The sequence below is a fragment of the Osmerus mordax genome, chromosome 15 (genome assembly GCF_038355195.1).
Source record: "Osmerus mordax isolate fOsmMor3 chromosome 15, fOsmMor3.pri, whole genome shotgun sequence".
Lineage (NCBI taxonomy): Eukaryota > Metazoa > Chordata > Actinopteri > Osmeriformes > Osmeridae > Osmerus > Osmerus mordax.
In genome coordinates this window covers 7,019,753-7,042,902 of record NC_090064.1, presented here as the reverse complement: position 1 = coordinate 7,042,902, position 23,150 = coordinate 7,019,753, and the positions used below count along the sequence as shown (strand labels likewise).

Genomic DNA, 23,150 nt, shown 5'->3' with positions numbered 1-23,150 from the left:
ACAACACCACACCAGGAAAGCCCGGTGGTGACAGCTATCCCCGACTCGGCATCTTCGCCTGGAGGTTGTAAGAACAGCGAGCATCATAGCTCGGGAGGACGGAGCCCGCTGTACAGAGAACAAACGACCATCCTGAAACTTCGACACGCTTTGCCAAGAATTATAAGAAGGCCTGTGTTTTCTGTTTATGGATGGGACACCAGAATGCCTGACATCCGTTCCAGCGCTCCCCTGCCTCGATCCCTGCTCTCAAAGAAGCCCCACGCAGCCAAGGAACACACAGTTCCCTGCATGAGCCAACCTCTTGGCTTCAGCTTCTGGAATCTTCTCACTCTATAATTGCCCGAACAATGTTTTTCTGGAGCCTTGTTTTGAAAGCCTGTTATCACCTTCCAGGCTTACCTGCCCTTCAAAAAAGAAAAAGAAAACTAGGATTTCCTTAAACACGTTCTGCAAAGTCGTTTCCTGCACTTGTGTTTATCAATTTACAAATATACTTGTTTGAGGTCCAAGGGTCTTTTAAATAGCTCAAAACAGCTTCATAGACCCATTTCTAAAACACAATATGTATAAGTAAATCCAACATGCTTTTTGGAGTGTGGAGAAGAATTGTCCTGAATGAGAGCATGTTAGAAGAACTAGCATGTCTTTGGGATGGTGTCTTAGGGACAGTGTCTTTGGCAGTGGGACATGGTGTTGGACTGGGCCTGGAGGCATGGAGATTTACTGCTCTCGTCTGGTCAGAGAGCGTCTGGAGGAAGAAGAAGAAGACTGATGGTGAGACTGGAAGGGACAGGAGCAGGCTAGGACTTGTCAGGGGATCTGTGCTGTTGGGGTGTGTGTGTGTGTGTGTGTTAATAGTGTAACATGTGTGTGTGTATACAGTGTAACCTGTGTGTACAGTATAACCTGTGTGAAAAATCCTTGACAGATAATATATAAACAACCATATGCTTAGGCTTGTCCTAGAGCAACATATACACCAGCTTACTTTTCCCTCAGTGACAGTCTATCAACATGTCATTGTCTGGTTGTTTGGAACACCTCCAACAGGTAAAAAAAAAAAAAAAGTTTCTTATGCAACTGGACGGAATGCTTTCATTATTCGAAATTCCCCCTTTTCTTCTCTAAACAAGCACCATATCAAGCATTCCTAACATGGCATGCGTTGCGTCCCAGGATCGCCCTTCACTAGGGCCTCGGGAAAAACTCCCACTGACAACACAATGAAAAACGACGATCCAGTTAGCAGACGGACAAACTTGCACACAAAGACCAAACCTTGAAGCAAACCCCCGCGGTTCACCACCATACACAGCGGCACCGCCTGCTACAGCAGACGATGAAACCAGGTAGCTCACCGGATAACTGGTACGATATGCGCACCGTGTAGGCAGAGGCCTTACCCCAGTGGCCTGGGTTCGAATCCAACCTGGGCCCTTTGCTGCCTGTATTCCCCTCTCTCTCGCTCGCTCTCTCACTCTCACTCTCTCTCTCCCTGCTTTTCCTGTCACACTTTACTTAAAAACTATCCAACAAGGCGTGACAAATTCCCCCCAAATATATCTTGATAAAGAAGGTGAAACCCCAGACTTTGCTGCCATGGGCATCCACACAGACTGCCAAGGAAGGAAGGAAGGGATCTAACGGTGATGGGAGATCAAGAAGGGGACTGAGCCAAGCTGACGGGTATTACCTCTTGTGTCGCCCACTCGCCACCGTCTGAGGGCTTGAACTCAGCCTGGAGCCTGCGCTAATTAGGCCCTGCATGACAGCGGACGGCCCCGAACACAAACAAGCGGCGCAGACATGGAGTCGCGCCCCGGTCTGGGACCGTAGAAGGAGCGCCGAGCTGGGTGTTTCTGCCGTTTTCTGCAGGGTTCAGGTCGGGGGACGAGGGGGAGGCTCAGAGCGACGGATGTTAAAAACGCTTCAAAATGGCTGCTTCCGCTGTTTGGTCTGGCCTCGTGGGTGTCGTGTGTCGCTTTCCACGACACATGGCTCTCACGTCGTCAGGGGAACAACGTGAGGTAATCAGTCTGATTCGAACAGCTCTCAAATAGAAAAAAAAGGGGAGGAGGAACAGGGAGAAGAGGCAGCAGCTGGATTGGTCAGTTTGCACCAGGGGGTTGGGTCTAGGGTGCAGGGCTGGACTTCTGGGGCCTTGCACACATGAAGGCTTCTGTGTAATGCAGTACGAACCCGGGCCAGACCTCTAGAACATGATGCCCTCATGGTGGGCAGCAGAGAAGAACTGAGGCCGGGGCACATGGTCGTGGCTAAAGCCCAAGAGGTCAAACAGGCAGAGAGGTACTTAGAGAGGGGAGAGGGGCAGAAGTAAGGAGGTCAGGGAGAAGGAGAGGGAGGGGAGAGGAACAGGAGGTGTGTTGGGGGTCGTGGGGTTAGCACAAAGACTAAAACATAGGAAGCTATCTTAGTGAACCCCGGTCAACACCCACAAGACTTGTTAGTTATGGAGCTCAAAGTACAAACTTGACCTCTTCCTGATCACAAGGCAACATGGGATATAAATACACAGTCAGAGGTGAAAGGTGAAGGAAATGCATGATGGGAGACAGGGTGTCGACCACAGGGCATCTCTTTTAGCAGGCTAAAGGCACCGGTTCAACATTACTGAAGTATGAAAGTCTAGAATGATTGCAACCAGTCAGAGTTCAAAATAGATAAATAATGCTGACTGAATGACAATTTATCGTCTGACAGTCCAGGAATTACAGCCTTTAATTAGAGAGATATGAACAGACCTTTTTAGAAGCCTGGAGGAATTTGAGAAGGCTCCCAGGTCATCCAGCTTTATGAAAGAAAGGTGACTTCTCTCTGTTCATCTTCTTCCTGGTCTTCCCCTCTTTCATTTTTAGAACTTCTTTCTCTCTCGCACTCTCTCTCTCCACCCCCTCTCTCTCTCTGCCTCTCTCACTCTCTGTCCATAAAATCCTCATGTTTAGTTATAGAGACGGTTCAGGTCTATGACAGCGTTGGTCTAATCAAATACAAAAGAAGTCATCATCATGTGACCTTTGATGTACCTTTTGCCCCGGGCAACAGCCTTTAGTCCCACCCACCGACCAGCCTTTAGTCCCGCTATCCCTCCCCCCTCCTGCCTTAAACCCTCACCCACTCAGAACACCCCTTAAGACTCACACTGTACACACACCCTGCCAGGACAAAGAATCAATGGCTTAAAAAAACGACAAGCTTAAACCCACTCATAAATTAGAGGGTGCCATAACAGAAAGAAAGGACCTTTCTTTTATGGGTTCCTTTCATGATGAATTACTCACTGAACGGGGATAAAAAAGATACATAAATAAAAAACAGAGATGACTTGAGAGAGATTCAGATTGACTTCGAAACTGTCCCCTGCATCCGTCTCACACAAAGACTCTCCTCATGACCTCCACCTCCTTCTCCTGGAAGGAAAACAGACCCAGAAATAACTGTCCACCTTCCAGACCTTCCACAGGGACAACAGTAGCAGTGAAGAATGTTTACCAGGAGTAGCAGCAGGCACAGGGAGAGGAGTTGGTGTGTGTGTGTTTGTGTATGTTTGTGTTTAAGTGTGTGTGTGTGCTTGTCTATGTGTGTGTGTGTTTGGGGGGGGGGGGGGTGTTTGTGTGTGTGTGTAGAGGCCTCAAGTCTGTCCCTGACAGGTAATGTCAGCCAGGGATGAATAGATGGCCTCATGGCTTCGGCTCCCTAGGAGGGCCGGGGTAGGAGGGAGGGGGAGTGGAAGGGAGGGTGGAGGGGTGATGAAGGTCTGAGGTGAAATGAAAGACTCTCATTCATAGAGGAATCCTACGCAGCTCACTGGACACATCGGCAGCTAGGCAAGAATTATATGAAAAAAAGCTATTAAAAGAAACTTATGATAAATATAGGACAACCAAAATTATTCCAGGCTCAAGTGATGGCCTATCGACATGCCGTGAATGTTGAACTGCTTCAAATTCAGATTCTTAAATATAAAAAAAATTCAAACTCTTGTCCAATTTCATATTTTAGCTCAATTACCTAAATATTTACTAAAATATTTACTCAAAGGAGCTATTCTTTTCTCTCAAATTCTCAGGAGCTTTGATTCATCAAAAGGTCCAAAACATTGCATGAAGCGGGCTCAGGTATTTCCGCTACGCATGTCCCAGAATGCACCAGTTCCTCTGAGGGGACTTGACACAGAGAACAGGCAGGAGGCCTGTTCCCCAGCCCCACACAGAGAGGAGCCTGTTACCCACCAGAATTACGGGGCTCATTTCGCTATTTTCCTCCTGCCCAGCGTCTAACTGGCCCCAGTATCTTTCACACGACTGCTGGCCTCAGGGCCGGATAATAAATCTAATCAAAACTGACAGGAAAAATGAAAGTACCAGGGAGTCAGATATTCCCTTTTGCGTTGGTAGTTTATAAATATGCTCTTTTGAAATAGCAGCACAGTCTAATAACCGGTTCTAGTCATGGAACAGGACTATATCAATCATGAATAAACGTTGTCCCTTGATACTGTGGCATTTGTGAGAAACAGACCAGGAGTAAGCTGGGTGAAGAATGGCTGTTCACTGTGTTCCACAGTCCGACACAGCTTCCAACAAAAAAACACTGAATCTCATCTCATGACAGTTGCAACCATTGCAAGACCTGTAAAACTAAAGATGCCCCACAAATATGTTTTGGGGTGGAACGTGAAAAAGAATGACGGCATGTGCAGTGTTCAACATCAAACAATAACACTTCAAATAAAGTCATTCCAAATGTTACACCCCCACCATTCAAGTGAGATCTACAACAAAGGGATTCAAATAACCCAGCATCTCCACTGCCAAACATCTGATCACCAAGGTTACCGCCAGGGTCCACGTCAGCAGGACGAGGACAAGGCCCTGCCGAAGAAGATTTTGAGCAGCATCCCTGGCAGCATCAGCTACAGCCATCAGTCAAAGCATGACACCAGAACAAGGACCGCTCACTCCCCAGCCCCCCACAGACAAACCTAAACTGTCTCACAAGTGAACACAGCACCCTACATCCAAGCCGTGACCTTTACCCCCAACCCCGACGCCCTTCCGTAGACATTGTTGGCTTCAATGTTAAGTGACAATTCTGTCATTGTCAGACGTTATTTACATCCTGAGTCATTCTGACCCCATGCCACCCACCTCTGGTTCAACTCTGAACTGTGACATGGGACAGCAAACACACATTTCACATTGGACTGGCGTGCAGACCAGTGTGAAAGACTAGAACCTTCTGGTTGTTTACCCCCAAACAAGAAGGCCTGGTCTGTTCCACATGTAAATGAAGTATCGGCAAAGGAGGTCACACAGATAATAAATGTTGGAACTTTTCATTTTCTCACGTCCACGCACACCAATAAAACCTCAAGCCTTTTTTCTAAATCCTATTTAGAGGCACAGAATGACTTCCACAGCATTATTTGAGGTCTAAGGTAACCACGAATGAATTGCACCTGCCATGCTAAGCATTCCAACAAGGCAACAAGGTTTTGTGTTCCTGTGAACCCCTAACCTCTGAAGTTGCACTCTGACTAACAGTAGGCTGCAAGACTCAAACAAGAAGCCGCGAGTGTCTTTAATGACAAGGTACATAGGAACAAAGGAAGCGTCAATACCCAGAGATCAACCCTCTGCTGCTGCACTCCTCAACCGACGCTGTTGAAAGCACTTTTTAAAAGTCTTCTTCGAGAGTTCATTTAGGCCCATCTCACGACAGTGAAGCTATTAAACACTCGATGAGTCCAATGGACGCTCCTGGTGTTTAATGAACACTCTGAAATGTGCTGTTTGGTGTCAATCACAACCAGCCGTGCACACAGAACCCCCCCCCCCCCACACACACACACCCCCACACACACACACCCCCACACACACACACACCCCCACACACACCTCACCTAGAACCCCTCCCCCACGGCCCCCAAAACCCCCAAACCCCCCACCCCTCCCTTCCCCCACGCCCCCCCCCCAACACCTCACCTGGAACACCTCCTCGTCCAGGATCCTGGTGCCGAACACGGTGATGCCGTCGGTGTTGACGACGGCGTGGTCGCTCCTCAGCAGGGGCTTGGTGATCTTCTTCTTGCAGTCCACGATGATGGTCACCGCCTTCTTCTCCACGCTGATGGCCACCCGATGCCACCTGATTGGTCGACACGACAAAGAACGTCACGTCAGCGGGGGCGGACGTGAGGTTTCCGGTTCGTTGCACGCACAAAGGGTTAACCGGCGTCACACGCGAGCGCGACACCTCGCGAGCCGGTGGACAAATTTGCCACGGCCAATCGTAGGGCTACTGCATTCCAGGCAGCAAACAGACCACATTCCTGCCCTCACACTTTGGCCCTGTTTAACACGGGATTACACTCATTAAACCTCAAACTTAATCCTCCTTCTGGGTTCCTCGCCATGACAGGCGCGGTGAACATTGTGGAAAGTGTGTGTCAGGACTCTGGAGGCCCCGGGCCTTTGGAGCAGAAGACAACACAGTCAAAATAGTGTTCCGGGGAGGAGGAGAATATCTGTGCTCCTGTGGATCCGTCTCACCTGAGTCTGGACCGGCACCCTGCGGCTGACAAGGACCTCGAAGCAGGGGGCGCGGGTTTCATTCTACTTTTGGAAAACGTTTGACCTGTCCCCCTCTGCCCCCCACGTCTTTTTATCGAGACAGTTCCATTTAACGGTTGCGTCCTCGGTTGTGAAAACCAAAGAAGAGGCTGTCCCACCCGCACTTGAAAACAAACCTACGGCCCCCCGTATCTAAGGCTGCGAATCGAGTCGCTGTGGCCGTGTGTCTCACTGGGATAGGGACTGGGGATTTACAGGAAACGAGTTGTTTTGATGGGATCTTTAATGCTTTCCGAGGCGTCCTTCGTACAGATTAAGCGCGGCCGCAGCTGGGGTCGTGGTGTTGGCGCGCTGGAGACGTACAGCTGCCTCGATAACAGGAGCCCTGACGCACAGTAGAGTGTGCTGGGCTCAAATAAAAAGGCCTGCCACATCATTTCACGCTGGGTTAAACGTATGACAGATTGTGAATGCAACTTTTGAAACGATCCAATCGAATCGAAGCGCGAGAAATAATGACCAGAGGTCATTTTCCATGGTTGACGTGGATTGTCCTCTTTAGCAGAGGTTACTGGTCCTCGTGCGGGATCATCACCACTGTTCTTTATTATTATTCAATATCACTGAATGCATTGTGTGGCAGAACTGGTTGTCTGGAGAATGCACTAAGTACGATAGAAACTGTTGAGCAGATCTTTCTGGCCCTGTTTTTTTCCTCTGTCAGAGTGATGTTCAAGCGTAGCATGTGTGTCTGGATAACAATGCGGGCGTCCAGGGAGGCCATGCAGGCAGCATTAGTTACAGTCACTGAAAATGGGCCCAAGATCTGGAGTTGGTATGCGGCCAACTCTTTAAGCGCTGAAATCCTCAACAGAGAACATTGCTGTTCGGACAGTGGGTCACCAAACCGCTCTCTGAACAAAGGTGTCTCACAGGAGGGAACACAGAGTGATAAGTTGGACTTTTTAGAACATGTATTTGATGTTACACCTCGTAAACACCTCCAGTCGAACACCCAACCTTATGTACCACCTTTGATAAAACTATAACGATCTTGCTTGTTTCTCATCTCGAGAGAACACAGCTAGTGGTTCATAGATCTTATTTTGACCATAAAACATTTAGTGACTGGGCTAGGACTTCTTTTACAAGCTAGGGAATAGAAAAAAACACCCACTTAAAACAAAGTCTGGCTCCTGAGATAATACTAAATAACACTCAGACTTTATAAAAAGCTTTTGGTAAAATAAAGAAAGTAAAAGGGCCAACACATTTCCCAGCATCCTTGCTGTTTGTTTATTTTCCCCTGCTCTGCCACAGGCTCATGTCTACTAAGCTGAAGCTCCGAGTGGGAATTCTGGGATTTCCGAACCAGAGAGCGGATAACGATTCATACAATAAGGGGCTCAGAGACCCATTTGGTTGAATCTGATTGGATCAGGTAATCCAGGGGAAGGGAGGGGGGTTATTAACGAAGTCTAACCGCCCCTCCCCTCTCCTCTACTCCCCCTCTTCTAAAACAACAGAGACATGGGGTTCATGGTTAAGGTCATCTTGTCCATAGCAGTCCCCGCTGTGCCCTGCTAATCCACTGTCTCTGACCTCTTCCTCTGCCCCTGCGTCGCTCACTGGGAACCCCACAGAGCAGGCTGTGATTGGCTCCTGCGGCAGTCTGAGGTGAATAACTGCTCTTATTAACTCCCTAGCGGATAGTAAACTCAGTGTTGGGTTTATAACTGTTTATCTATTCTAAAAATAGCCTTCGAAACAGCATTTCGAAAGCCTTCACAATTAATGTTTGTTGGAAAGTGTCTGTTGAATCAGACAAACCAAACATACATACCATAGGGATGTATGTTATGGACAAGAAAGGGCTCTTAAAAGTAGGATGACAGGAAGTATTCCTGGAAGGTGCACAGACCAGGCACTGGATGAAGGGCAAGAAGTAAATCTGACCTGACATTTGAGACATAAACAAACTTTAACAACCTAACCAGGCTACTTTTTGTGGGGGGGGGGCATTTAACCCCGTCATCAACCAGCCTGCTCTCTCCTCAGCTCTCTCCTCCACACCCTCACGTCTACCCCATTCAGAACGCGAGCGGTTCAAATCCCAACACAGGGGAAACAGTAACGAATCTCAGCAATGACAACCCATACAATCCCAGACATCGTGCTGCGGTCGCGAGGGGCGTCCGCACGGCCGGGGAGGGGGGGGCGGCACTTACTTTCCGTCGGCCAGGTTGAGGGTGCGGAACAGGGGGTAGTCCTCGGGGGCCGGCCTCCCGCTCTGGTCCTCGTACAGGAAGACGGGCGAGCGTCCCAGCTCCACGCCCAGCTGCTGCACGCCCTGCTCGCTGTACACAGACAGCAGGAAGGACTGCAGGCCCGCCTTGGGACGCACCGTGGCCAGGATGGAGAAGTCCTCAGGGAACACTCCCCCTGGAGAACAAAGGGGGCCCCCAGGAAGGTTACACACACGGAGTGCACGTCTCCAGTCAGACGTCAGGGTCGCGGAGGCCTGTCTAGATTGAAGGTTGAGCAGCTGATTGCGTGATGGTTGTTGTTGAATCTCACCAAAGTTCTGTTCTTTTTTATTCTCGTCCAGCTCAAATGGAAATACTCTTTAGGGGATTATGTAATATTATTAGGCATTACTCATTGGCATTAAGGAAAGAAAACTGTCCATGGTTGTTGAGTTTGGAAGGTGACCAATGCATACAGAGTTTATTAACAGTTTGTCTTAGTTTATTACTTGTAAATGTTTCTTAATTAGTTATTAAAGAGCAATGCCAAAGAGCCATCAAGGCTAAATGCATTCTATAACATTTTTACGAGGACATAAAGTTTCTGCACCTAATGAATGAGTCATAGATAAGCAAAAGCATGTTATACCCTGGTGAACCAAACCAGCATCATACCAGACATACTGAACTGTAAAACTTCTATCCCATGATCAAGTCACATTTCAGTTTAATATTTAGCTTAGAACCTATCATCTTCTCCTTCAAATAACAATGCTATATTCATACTTAGGTCAATACATAATTCATAGATATAGCTTTAAGAAACCTACAGTTTTACACTGTCTCATCCTATGGCCTCTCTCTCGTTCTCTCTGCTGTTCTCTGTCTCTTCACTCTCTCCATTTCTCCCCTGTCTCTCCCTTCCTTCTCTCCTCTCTCTGTCTATCCTCTCTTTCGCTCTCCTCTTTCCCGCATTTCTTTTCTTCTTCTTTTCTTCTTATTTTTATCTCTCACTTTGTGACTCTGTCTCGCTCTCTTTCCTTCTCTTTCATTCACACTCATCTTGTTCTCTCTCTGTCATCTCTCTCCCTCTCTCCCTCTCCCTCTCTCTCAGGCGAAACACAGCCCCATGACACTATCGGAGGTGTCATCTCCAGTCAAAAGCCTTGGCTCCAATAACAATGGACACCTTTACACAGGACTCCCAAACAAGCAGGATGTGGACCAGCAGGAGGGAGATACAAGGAGGGGTGTGGGGGTAGGGGAGGGGTTTGGAGGGTCGGGGGGGGGGGGGGTGAGAGGGGGTTTGGGGGGGGGTTGGTTAAGGGTGTGTGGGGTTTTTGGGGAGGTGTGTGTGTGTGCGTGTAAGGGGGGGTTTGTGTGTGTGTGTGTGTGTGTGTGTGTGGGGGGGGGGGGGTTCGAGGAGGGGTGGGGGGAGGGCTGTCTTACCTGGGAAGAGCTGCTTGGTGGGAGCACTAATCTGGGCCTGCTTCCCTACCCGGTAGGCTGTGTCCGGCTGAGATCCTCTCCTGTTGGTGCAAAATCCTGATGTTTTTCTAACTCCTTCGGGGGAATTGTGAAATTCTAATACTTTGAGCACGTCCACTGGTTCCGCTGTTGGTGAGAAAAGCAGAACACACCTTTTTAGAATATGACAAAGGATTCTCAAAGATGCACTCAGGATGTATAATACGTTACTGTCGATCATGGAACAGCCATAACCTTCCAGAGACATGGTTTATGTTGGATGAGAATGAGAAGCAGCAAAGACAGTAAAATATCATTGTTTAATTGCAAACAAAGTATGATAATGGTATAGATCAAAATCAAACACAGACCTCCCCACGACAAGAAAACCCCAGACTCAATTGAAAAGGACTACACTCAAGTCCTGCAGAATCATGTGACAGGAAACATCCTTATCAAAGTAGAGTGACCAGTATAATAAACAATGTGTCCACATCCAGCCAATCTTATAACACTTGGTGGATAGGTTTACGTTGTTAAGGGTCACTGAGGCTACTTTCGGTCTCCTTTTCCCTCATATCTGATGCACTTTACATGAAGGAGGTCCTTTTGGCAGGGACCTCCCATTGAGACCCATGAGAACGTTTGGTAAATTACCCTCTTTATTTGAAACACTGTATACATCTTCATATACAGTTACCTTGGTCATATTAGGTTGTACCGGTAGGGCATACTGTATTGCAGTTGCAGTATTGAATAGCCCTCTAAAATACCTATATTGGGGTATGAAATATGGTTACCCATCTTACTATAAGTATGGCAATGCCGGATGTTTAAGGACAAAAGGGCAACAAACTCAATCAAATGAACAATGACATTGTAAACCTGATTGAAAAGGCTATTTTTAAGCAGTTTCTTAAAGAAACTTCTTCAGACTTGCCTTTTCACTCAGGTTTTTCATTGAGAGTTGTACTTCAGCGCTTCGAAAGGCGCATTACAAATCAAATCTATTATTAGTAAAAGCTCTAATTGTTCTTCTCATGGGCAGAAGTGAACTGAAACATTGAAAACGTTGGTTTTATCTCTCCTGAGTGCTCCAAAACCGCTGTTTGATTTGGCACGTGTGGGTTTAAATCACTAAAGAAGGTTTCTTTAACTACTTCATACAAGGGGATCTTATGAAAATGTCTGATTTCCTCGTAAATACACTCTGGCAGACATTCCTACTCTGCTGGGTATAAGTACACCATACTGGCTCATTTTACTCCAGTCAGTGGAGCATGAGGGAGAAGCAAGCCCTGTTTCAACATGAATCTATTTCCATAGCATAAAGGATGTCTTCAGTACTGTGTCAGACTGCTTATATTGTAGGACTACCAATCTTGAGTCAAGACAAAGACACAATTATTGCTTTCACCAAGCATTTATTTTCAACACCTAACCGATTTTGAATGTGGTACTGCAGGGTGTTTGGGGAATTTGTTAGAACAATGATTCCTACGCATATAACTACAAAGTCTGGCAGTATAAATGACATTATCCCTTGAAAACTTTCAGAACTGTCTCCGGCTTCAAACACATCTCTGCAATGTAGAGCTCCAGCCCTGGGCTACAGAAAACACTCTCCCACAATCTGAACCTCAACACCGGTCAAACAATTCCAAAGCTACCTAGTCTGACCCCTTAAATTCTCTCAACAGCAGAGGTGTATTATCCTGAATCCCCTAAAAGAAATGTTGTTGTGTTGACGGGTCTTACTTCCTCACTGAATAAGTCATCCCTCTACTTCTCTACAATCAGCCCAGCTTGATCTGGACCACTTACTTCTCAAGTGCATAAAGAGTCGGACTTAGCTGCTTAGAACTGAGCAAACATAAAACAAAAGACGAAATCACATTTCAAGAAGCCCATCGAAATATCAAGGGCTGGTGAGAGACGCTGTTCTTTTCAACCACTTGCTCTTCTAGTATATGGTGAGAAGAACTGCCTCAACGTGAACTGAGCTAAAGACCCTCTTTGTGAGTCTCTCCAGAGTATGGTGCCCCTCCGAGTTCACACTCCAGACCTCATATATTCCAGATGTGATGATTTGACCAGGGGGCGACCCTCGCACCGAGGTGCCGAGAAAACGTCAATACGGCCCTAATCCATTAAAGCATCTAAATGAGTGTGCTCAGTCTTTAAGACGGGCATCTGATGAGCTGGTGTGAGTTTTCCCTGACGGCTGCACAAATAAGAGCACATTTCTCCCGGGCGCTGGGTAACAGAGGGAGGATGGGGGGGGCAGACCCTCGGCCGCTCGGGAGGGAAGAAAAGACAACCCACAAGATCACAGGCGGACCTCCTCCGGTGCTTAGTTATGGGTTAGACCATTTAAGACAAATGCAAATGTCGTTGGTCGGGGCGGAGAAGGAGAAACATTAGCATAACGCTGTCTGCTTGTGTTTGATGTAATACCTGTCATGTTAAACAGGTAGATATGAATGTAAATTCCGAAAGCAACATCATGTTCTGCAAGGTTCCACAAGAATTCTGGAAACGGAGGCCAAAAGAATAAAACTTTTCATCCCTGCGCGCTTTGTACAACGCACCTGACCCCCCCCCCCCTTCTTGCGGCTAGTTTGCCGTTTCAGCCTTTCAGCTTTTACAAGGTGGCGGTAAATCGTTCTCTGCTGGAGGAGCGAAAACCCTTTCACCTGCAGCTCCCTGAGACTCTAATCATGTATTCAGCCAGAATGTCTCTTTCACCCTCCCGCTCTGCCCCTTCTCTCTCTTCTCCCCTCTCCACTTCCACCCCTCTTCTGAAACGACTGCTTTATGCTGCTGTCATACCAAGGGAAATTCACAGTGTACTACCCCCGTACGTGAGGTGCCTCATTCTCGCTGGGCTCCCCTGTCATTCAATTCATCTTTTTTTCTCTTTTTAACTATAGTATAAAATGTCAAAGTGTCAAGGCTATCGACTTTCAAAAGCTCCAAAGTTTAAAGTCGTCTAATTGTCTAATAACAAGACACAGTATGGCGCGCTCCTCACTTTAATCACAAACCCATCAAAGGAAATGCATTTCGAGAACTAGATCAAGAATCAAGGACGCATCATCCAGACCCTTTTCATGGGACGAAAATGCACCGTGGACCTGCAAGTGTCCCAGGCCCACATCTCCTTTCCAGAGTGCAGGGGAGACGGTTCTGAAATGCTAGCTTTGTCTGCAGGAATGCACGTCTGAGCTCAGGGAGCCCCAAGGCCAGAGAAAACATGTCTGTACATTGCTGGTTGGAGAGGACACCCTGCAGAAAACAGCTCCACAGCTTCCACAAACCCCAGCAGGGGAACATACAAGGCAGAATATACATATAGCCGTTAGGATGCTGGAGATGAAAGTTGAAGGATATTGCTCAATAGAGAGAGCGAGATAGGATCTGAGAGCCAAGTTCTGAGAGAGTTTGGTATCTATTACTGCCAATTACCGTGGATACGGTTGATGACAGTTGATGAAAGTACATTTTCAACTAACACAAGACATTAATGAGAAAAGTCAAAAGAAAACTGGTTAATTAATTGAAGTCATATCAAAGCAACTAAGACAGGATCAGACAGGTAACCAGTTTGATTACAAAGAAAACTCCACAAAAATATCTACAGTATAAGAGCTGAAACTAATTAGTTCTGTACATAATTGTTCGGGGTGATGCCCAACTCAGTGCCTCTCCCCATGGTGGAAGCAGGCTAGGCCTGTATGCTGGCCTGCTCTTTGAAGAGACTAAAATAATAGGGAGGTGCAAGGAGGACCATCATCAAATAACTGCACAGTACTTAGTTGGGGAAGCATTCCCACCGCGGACTCTTCTGTGAGACAACGCGGCCTTGTCCACCAGACATGTAGGCTAAGTGCAAAATTCACGGTGGGCACGGTGTTACACAAGCCTGTCAGTGGGCTTCGGTGCGGACTAGGATAGTGCGGAGAAAGGGTGCTGCTTTTGGCAACTGATACGCTTGACCGCTCAAATGGAACACTGTTCCAGGACCCCGACGTAGCTGAGTGCGCGTCTGGACCGCACTGCTCCGATGCTTCAAGGAAAATCATAATTGAAATAGCCTATAGCATACCTTGTAAATAATGTCAAATTGATGGTTGGTTATTGTTCAACATTGTTCACGTTACATATCAACTTGTCTGCATCAAAGTGCAGATAAATGCACTTGTCTCATTAATTACCTAGGCTCACCAACATCATATAATTCTTCAGTTAGGCTATTGAAAAAAGACCGCTCACAAGAACCAATTAACCCAGTGAGTTCAGGCTACAGAGAAGCCTTTAGCTTTAGAGAAATGTCCTGCCCCGAAGTCATGAATACAATTGACAGGCACCTCATCTTTGGCTGCAGAATTCTTTAGCAAACTGTGAGCCTGAGATCTCAAACCGTGCGGAATTCCACCCTGCTAACCGTGTCCACATACACCTAACGGACCATAGTTCAAACAAAGAGCTTTTTTCAGCATAAATCTTTAAACCTGTCTCTAAATGGGGTCCTAGACAAATTATTTTACGGTTCCTTCACAACGACCCATAAGCCCTGAGAAGAAGAAAAAGTTGGCTTTACAGTTTTAACGAAGTAAACACAAATACATTGTGATCAATTAAGATAATCTCTTGGGGAAAATTGATGATCCAGTCATGCGTAAAAACAAGACTGCTATGTGAATAGGGATTTTATAGTGTTGTGAGAATAAAGATATGTTGCAATAGTCTGGGATCCATCTTTGAATGCCCGTTTTCATTAATCATGTTGTTCACTGCACTTTGATGAGGGACATTTGGGTACAACTGTACTAGGCTACTCGGCGTCACCTGTCTGTGTGGCTTACGATCCATGGACCGCTTGACTGAAACAGTGGAATAGTCTTTTCCCGTATCAATTCATTTGCGCCTGTTCTACAAAATACCAAATTGTATCAAACTTCTAGCATTCCCTTTTGCCTTCTGACGCTTATCATTCCCAGTATCTCCATCATGTATGAGCGAACAGACGCCGGCTGGCGCACAGTCCGTCTCTGTAACTTTGCACAAACTTTTGGGGTCCTAACAATTCTTACCTGCTCTGACATGTGTAGCCTGCAGAACCAGGGTTAAAGTGATGAATGCGGTTACAGTGGAATCCATAAGCCACCTTTTCGTTTTCCACCTTGTGGACCACCTTTGCATCTCCATGGTCGGCGCCCACAAAAGTGAACAAAACTTAGGTGACTTCAAGTGATTTGAAATGACGTCCCTTCCACAATCCCAAATGTGATGGATACTGCACTACAAAGCCATAAGTGAGGAGTTTCTGCCTCGTCGCTCAGCCACTCCAGGCCCCTACGATCTTTCTTTCCAGCGCCCAGCCTTCAGACTGAAGGTACTTGGGCTTTAATCAAAGCGCACAGAGAGCAGTCGATACCCTAGGAGCCAGACCGGCAGGAGGGCTGGGCAAGCACAGCAAAAACTAAGACCCACGATTACAGGAAAATGACAAGGCAAAGAGACCCCGATTAGCAAATCACCGGGCTGGAAATTCTCCTTGGGATCCACCCATTAGTTTATACAGCTCCTCCAAGTGTTCCCTCCGCGCGTCCACGTCAAAAAAAAAAGTGGAGGAAAAAAAACGGACGTTATTTTCTGGAAACGTTCAGGGAATGAATGGAATGACATTGGGGTGAAAGACAGAATTAGGCACGTGGGCTATTCCTGCTGTTTAACAATGTCTGATATGAGCACTTCGCCCTGTCCCACTTTAAACTCCGCAGAGTTATGCAGCTGCTCAGCTGGGATCAAGCTTCATTCTGAACGCGGTGATTGGTCGTTTGAAATTCCGAATGCCACTCATACATGTTAAAGGTTTTTATAAAAACACAGTTGTCTGTCCTTATTTGTTTATTCCTGACGTGATTCTGCATCACTTAGTAAACTCCAACCATTCTGAGAGTTTAAGAACATTTATTGAATTGCTTCCGGGCTGACCTGGACTACAACTAACTACAGTAGCCATTCAGAAAGAGCTACCTGGAATTACCTGGAACGTATATGGTAGTACACATCCTCTCACCTGGTCCAGTGGGCTTGGCACTGACATTACATCATCACAGGAAGCCCCCCCCCCTCCCCCCATCCCAGACCCCTATCTGATAAATCCAACCTCCATCTCACCCATACATTGAAGCCCTTGTCTGGTTGCAGATGCTATAGTGGATGTGAGATAAAAGAAAGGTGATGCCGTCTTTCTCCATAGTTTTCTCAGAGTTATTGCCTTTGGTTGTGGTGTCTTCAAAGAAAGCGTCTTATGTTAGTGCCAAGCTCAAAGGTTGTCCTCACGTGCACACTATGAACCCCATACTTTCCGAGCACTCAACTTTTGTGAAAACTTGATATGTGGTTGAAACGGCCACCATGAAAGACAGGTACCAAGATCCTACAGGCTGTGATGCTGTCTACCAGGAGTGTATCTGATAGTCTGAGACAGTATATCTGTCCAATGAGACCACTACCTCCATTTTCTTTGGTTTCAGGAGTCGATGGTTTGACTACTGCCAAATAATAGTTGATACTGTCTCTGGATACATTTAACTCCTGAGGTAACTTTTGACATTGTGATTTAGGAAACAGTTTACACGTTTATAACTTCTTTACGTTCAAGATAATCCTATTTCATGTAATCCCTGCTAATATGATGGTGATATATTGGTTTGTGGGTCAAGTAGTAAGGTCTAAATCCCGCTTCGTAAACATATTTTGTTCATCATTAAAGAACAACATCTAATCAAGTTGTCTAATTTATGCCATAATCATTCAGCACAAATCCAGGATATAATTATACTGTAATTAATGTCTGGGAAGGATGAACTGCAGTTTTCTGACAGTACCAACAGCCTGCCAATAACAGGTTGTCTGAAAGCAAGCAAAATAAGGATATTTTTGGTATGCTTTCAAGTGAATCAGTTCCGTCAAATCTTTTTTTTAAATAAATGTATAAATCTGTTGAAAGATAGATTACAAAATAATGCTTTGTAATACAAGCGCCACGTATTAAATGTACTTTTAGTCTGTGATTTAGAGGGGAACAAACGAGACAGTAAATATTGACCTCGTTGATCCGTTTTTGAAAGAAAAGCAGAATTGCTCTGAGGCCACCTACAGTCTGTTCTCAAGTAGCCTCGTAGACCAAACTTACCACAGAGAAACATTTAACTTGGTCTCCTCTCTCTGAAGTCTGTTATATATATAAATGTTCTTTAACATAAACATTGAGAGCAGTGATGGAGAGAAATAATGGCCTCAGTTCAAATAAAGAAACATTCACTCAATATCAACAATTTATCTTTATACTCAACATGCTTTATGTTTCTTCTATCTCTTGTACACACAGTATACTGGACTTTGGACTGTATAGTTACATAGTTGGTTTAACTTTAGCTTAAAAGTAGTTATTGTGATCCAAGTTCTATGTACATCTGTCATTTTTGCGTTAGAATGTGGTTAACCCTGGATACATTGTATAAACATTTCGACATGATGTTTTTAATATTCTAACCTGATGAACATTTTTGTGTCCTACACTCATGCTCAAACAAATACTATTAACAGTATTGACTTCACAAATGTATATCACCAGCAAGAGAACAGGGAAGGACGAAAGCAACCTTTTCCATGTATTGAAAGGTAAGCCAACCATGACCCAACCATCATTCAGGATCATTTACTGGTTCACCTTTTGACCCAGCAGAGGTAAATCTGATCTTTGAAGATATACAGTATACCTTTAATTATCCTCAAGTAGCTAACTAATTTAAAATAAATTGATTTGTGATGATTTCTTTGTGAAGTTTGCCACTTGGGGCATCATGTTGGTTATTCAACATTAGCTCATTAAGATGAGAACAGCCCTTTTATTCAACGCATGTGAGTTTGACCTGTTGTGGTATCGTAAGAGAAGCACTTTTCACAGGCACACTCAAGCTAGCCACCAGCCTCTGTGTGCCAGTTCTTAAACACACAAGGCCCAGGAGCATAAAGAGCTCTTTCACTACCTTCTACTCCTGGTCTGAACGAACCCTAGGAAAGGGAACTCCCTTCTCTGCACTCTCACTGGTTGTCTCTCAAACGCCACACATGATTCCATGCACTGTATGAACAATGAATTCGTACATGAACACATACAAGGAAATACCGTATACACATGCATATTTGATGGGGTGTATGGTGTTTTACAAATGTCAACCCCAAATCTTTTTCCCACCATCACGTCAAATCAAATCTTTTTTTTTCCCTCACCAAGTCCACTGTACTCTGAGGAACAGCAGTACGATGGAGCCCCTCTCTCACCAGAGGTGTGGTCTCAGTACCCAGCCTGGACTGCAGATGTCTGCTAATGTGATGCAGAGCCTGTCTGTGGAGGAGATAGGCGGCAGGGAAGAGAGGCTAGCCCGCCTGTCAGACACACACTGCCTGCTCTGCAGACAGGAATGTCCCTCTTTCTGATCGTTCCGTAGCTGAGGGGCATCAACTGGCATGGGTTAACCACATAACAGTACCCTGGCTTCTCTCTCCAAGGCAGTATACTGCTCTCTATTGGGAGTGCAAATACTGTCTTGTCAGTCTGGGTGTACTGTAGTTACAGGAAAGTGATGTTTGGAAGCTGGAGGTTTTGCTTAGGAGCCCGGTGAGTCTTCCAGATAACATGACTGAAACACTCCCACATCAGTTAACTTTCTGTTTTCTGAAGAGTTTGCCGTTTTTAAGACATCCCTGTCCATGTCACATCACCTAACGAAGAGGGAAAACAATCGAGTTTCGCCTTGGATCATTTTCTGTGAAGATGGGGGGGGTCAGATGGCTGAGCGGTTAGGGAGTCGGGCTATTAATCAGAAGGTTGTTGGTTCGAATCCCGGCTGTGCAAACTACGTTGTGTCCTTGGGCAAGGCACTTCACCCTACTTGCCTCGGGGGAAATGTCCCTGTACTTACTGTAAGTCGCTCTGGATAAGAGTGTCTGCTAAATGACTAAATGTAAGATTATCTTGAAATTCACAGGACACCTTTGAGATGAATCAAATAAAAGGATCTCAGGATCCTTCTTTAGTCAAGACAATGCAGCCAAGGTATTTGATGAGTCAACCTGTATTGGAGGGAGATAGTGTTGCCTCTTGTAAGCAGGTCCTTCAGGCCTGTAAAAAGGAGCTCTCCCCTATAAAAGTTGAGAAGAGCAGAAAGTTCAAAAGAGAAAACAGGAGGAATCCCAAGTGAACAATTTTGCCCAATAACTTGAACGAGATGAGTTCAAGTGAAGTTGATGTTGTCTTAACACCGCCTATCCGTTAGAAATAAAGGTGATCATTTTAGAGACAGTTTAAGTACCTTCTCAATTTCCGTTTCTGGTTTCAAAAGAATCACCTACCAAGTTCATCCGCTCTCAGCCAATGGGAGCAGAGGTTTAGGTATATCCACCAGCTTGCACCACCTGCTTAGGGCGGATACTGAAATGAGCCTGAAGAGAAATATGCAGTTGGGGAGGTGAGGGACCCAGCTAAAACAGTACCTACTAAGAGCCGTTGAGACACACGCAGAAGCCAAGATGGCTGGTACTTCAGAAGCAAGGGTAGAAAGTTAGTCCGTCGGGGTAGAGTGTTTGTGTGTGGAAGTTGCAGTAATTGGTGCGAGTCATCCGCTTTCATGAAAGGGTGCTTTACAGTGAAATGGGGGGAGGGGGGGGGGGGGTTGAGGTGGGGCTGGAGGGTTATGGAAAGGCAGTGTGCTGGTATGCTGCATGTGGAGGTAATCTCAAAACGATCCCAGATGGCTGGCTGGGTGTTGACCACGTGGGATCCACTCAGGGTGTCGGGGCTGTGAAGAAAGTTTAAAGTCAGTTTAGTTGAATTGTGCCAAATTTGTCATGCACACTGTGCAGAAACTGTGTGTGTGTGTGTGTGTTTGTGGAAGGGCCACATAGGGACATGCATGGCACATTATAAGCACAGTACACACACGCAGACGCAGTAAGGTGCAATACAGTAAATACATCTTAATATAATATACAACAGTTACAAACATTGTAAACATAGGGCAGAGATAAGACATGAGAGAGTCCTTGAATTGAAGATCCACGGAGGAGGAGGCTGGCCAAGTGTTTGACTGGGCGGTGGGATTGGTCAACTGAGACAATCACGAAGTAGCAGGCCTCCTGTCAGGGCATGGACAGCTTTATTCACCATGGCCCCTGTAAAGGGTGAGGCAAGGCAGGGCACTTTATTTATATGGCCCATTTCACACATGTGCTTCACAAAAAACTGTTTTACAATAAAACGGTATTAAAAAATTATACGTAAAAAGCCTTCCGAGTTGTGGAAGGAAAGAGTGAAAGTATAAGCATTCAAATGAAGGAGCACAATTAAAACTGCAAGGTCTATTGCAGGGTAGCTGAAAGCAATGGTGAACGTGAATGTTTTTAGTCCGGATATTAAAATGGTCAGAATTGGAGCAAGTCTCATATGTTCTGGAAGTGGTGGTACAGGGTCTAGCTGAACCGCTGTGGTGCTTGGGAGTGACCAGGCACAACCTGGGGGGAGAAAAGTAATGCAACCTGGCACCCCACGAGCAATGGGATGGCAACACAGTTATTGGTTCACATCTGAGATATTGAAAAAAGACATGAATGGAACTGATTCCCCGATTCTGACGCTTACATATACACTTCAAACGCACGGACACACATCTTGTCTGTGTCAAACATGAACGGGTCTAATATTGAGGTGTTTGGAGGAAGAAACCATTGACACAGCTTGACTGTAGACTTGGAAACATCCCAGCTGATGAAGGTATGCTTGTCTCCAAGTATTTATTTGAACAACTTCCTTGGTAAACACGCGAGGACCACCCAGCCCATGGGCCATCTGGGAGTGCCGGTGCTCACGGATTTATATCACTCGCCATCCCTGACAGCTTTTCAGAAGAGGCTTAGGAAAACACAAAAACAAACCACACTGGATATCAATCAGCCCGAGTAATAATTGATGTGAGTTAGCTGTAATTCTTTCTCTGATACTGTGGAGAAAAACAATGTTTTCATTCTGTCCAGCCCCTCACATCCTACATCTGTGGCCTTCAAATGATCAAATGATCAACTGTTTTTCTTACTAAAGACCGTATTAGAGGGTTTTGTTGGTAAAAAAAACAGACCTGCAATACATTTGGGAACAGTGTTTGGTCTCGATATCACTCAGCGTAGAAATACTTTGTTTATTGTCTGTCACATTATGATTTCATATGCGTCCCAAAATAAGTCTGCTGTATGCTGTGTCCAGTAAGGATGAAGAAGTCAGTGGCTTGTTGGCCATTTGCCGCATACAGTACTGTATTCAACCCTGAGCAAGATCTTCTTGGTTTGCTTAGAAGGTGACAGGATAGCATTCTCCCAACAGGGCTCTTTTCATTTCTCTCCCTTGGTTTCTCTCTTCCTCTCTTCCTCTTTCTCTCCCTCTCTCTCTCCCTCAGTCTCTCTCTCTATCTCTCTCCCTTGGTCTCTCTCTCTTCCTATCTCCCTCTTTTTCTCCCTCCCTCTCTCTCTCCCTCAGTCTCTCTATCTCTCTCGCTCGGTCTCTCTCTCCCTCAGTCTCTCTATCTCTCTCGCTCGGTCTCTCTCTCCCTCGTTCTCTCTCTCTCTCCCCCTCCCCCTTGTTCTTTCTGGCCGACTGAACTCCCCACTGTCCTGTCCCAGCATGCATTGTGCCGATGGGGCGGCACTGGAATACCAGCTTCAGTATGAATTTCTACACAAGCTGTTTTATGAGCGCACCGAGCGATGTGCTCTAGGTGAGGTGAATCCAAATGATAGGGTGTGAGGTAGACAGTTTCACGGAGGTGTGAGGCAGACATGCTGCGATGGAGCGTGTATTTACCGAGGCGCGCCCATGAGACCCACGCACTCTACTGTCACATGCCTCAATTCAGCGGGGCTGTGCTTGGGTGCCACCGTGTCATTCATAAATGGAGAACATTGACGTCCGCCGCACAGAGGAGTCACAGTGAAAGGTGTGAAACGGCACGTCGGGTCGAATCTCCGTCGTGTGGCACTCCTGACCAGCTGCTTTGATTTGGAACTGCGCCGTGTTGTGTGAGCAAACAGCCCGTCGGTGGATCCAGTCGGCGGAGAGGGAAGCACAGGGGGAGGTGCGCTCCAGCCCTGAACAGCTCAGTGTTGCCACTGAGGAAGCGTTTTATTCCACCACTGTAGTGGGAGGGTCCTGATCCAGCGTGCAATGTAAACACACGTCCCCATTCACTGTGCCCCTCCTCAGCTATGTAGAAAAGGCTGATGGAGTTTGTAACCGGTAAAGATAACTACACACACAGTTGCTTGGCTTGCGGTTAATTACATGTTTGATTAGTATCCGTTTGATTTTGAATGTGAAAAGTGATTCTGGTGAAAGCGATTTGTTCAGGTGTGATCATTCGGATTCTAATTCACACACAGAGACTCACACTCGATATATAGCGATACAGGGCTACCATGGGACAGGTTAAAAGGGGCGTCTTTCCTGACATCACTTTGAGAGTCACTTGTTTGGCCCTCGCAACAAATCACCGTTTTTTCTTCCAACCATGCAAGGCCCCAACCATGAATGCAGCCCCTTGACACGGGTCTACAATGAACTCCTTGTACTGTCCTTCTCATATCTCACCCTGCCACATACACATGATGAACTGTAATGAGTGACATTCACCCAGACGTAGCTGTTAAAAGAAACTAGTGCTCTATTCAAAAGGTGAACCTACTGGGAGGGAGAAAATCGGTTTCCTACGCAACGAGATAA

The 23,150-nt window shown here is 46.2% G+C and overlaps 1 protein-coding gene across 1 annotated transcript in view; it reads right to left on the bottom strand.

Moving 5' to 3' along the window:
* Positions 1-15,597, bottom strand: part of col11a1a (collagen, type XI, alpha 1a) — a 70,661-nt gene extending 55,064 nt beyond the window's left edge. Inside the window, 4 exon segments of the mRNA XM_067252190.1 lie at positions 6,009-6,171; positions 8,825-9,038; positions 10,292-10,456; positions 15,406-15,597. Coding sequence (XP_067108291.1) covers positions 6,009-6,171; positions 8,825-9,038; positions 10,292-10,456; positions 15,406-15,520 — 657 coding nt within the window. The 5' untranslated portion in view covers positions 15,521-15,597.
* Positions 15,598-23,150: the final 7,553 nt, after the last annotated feature.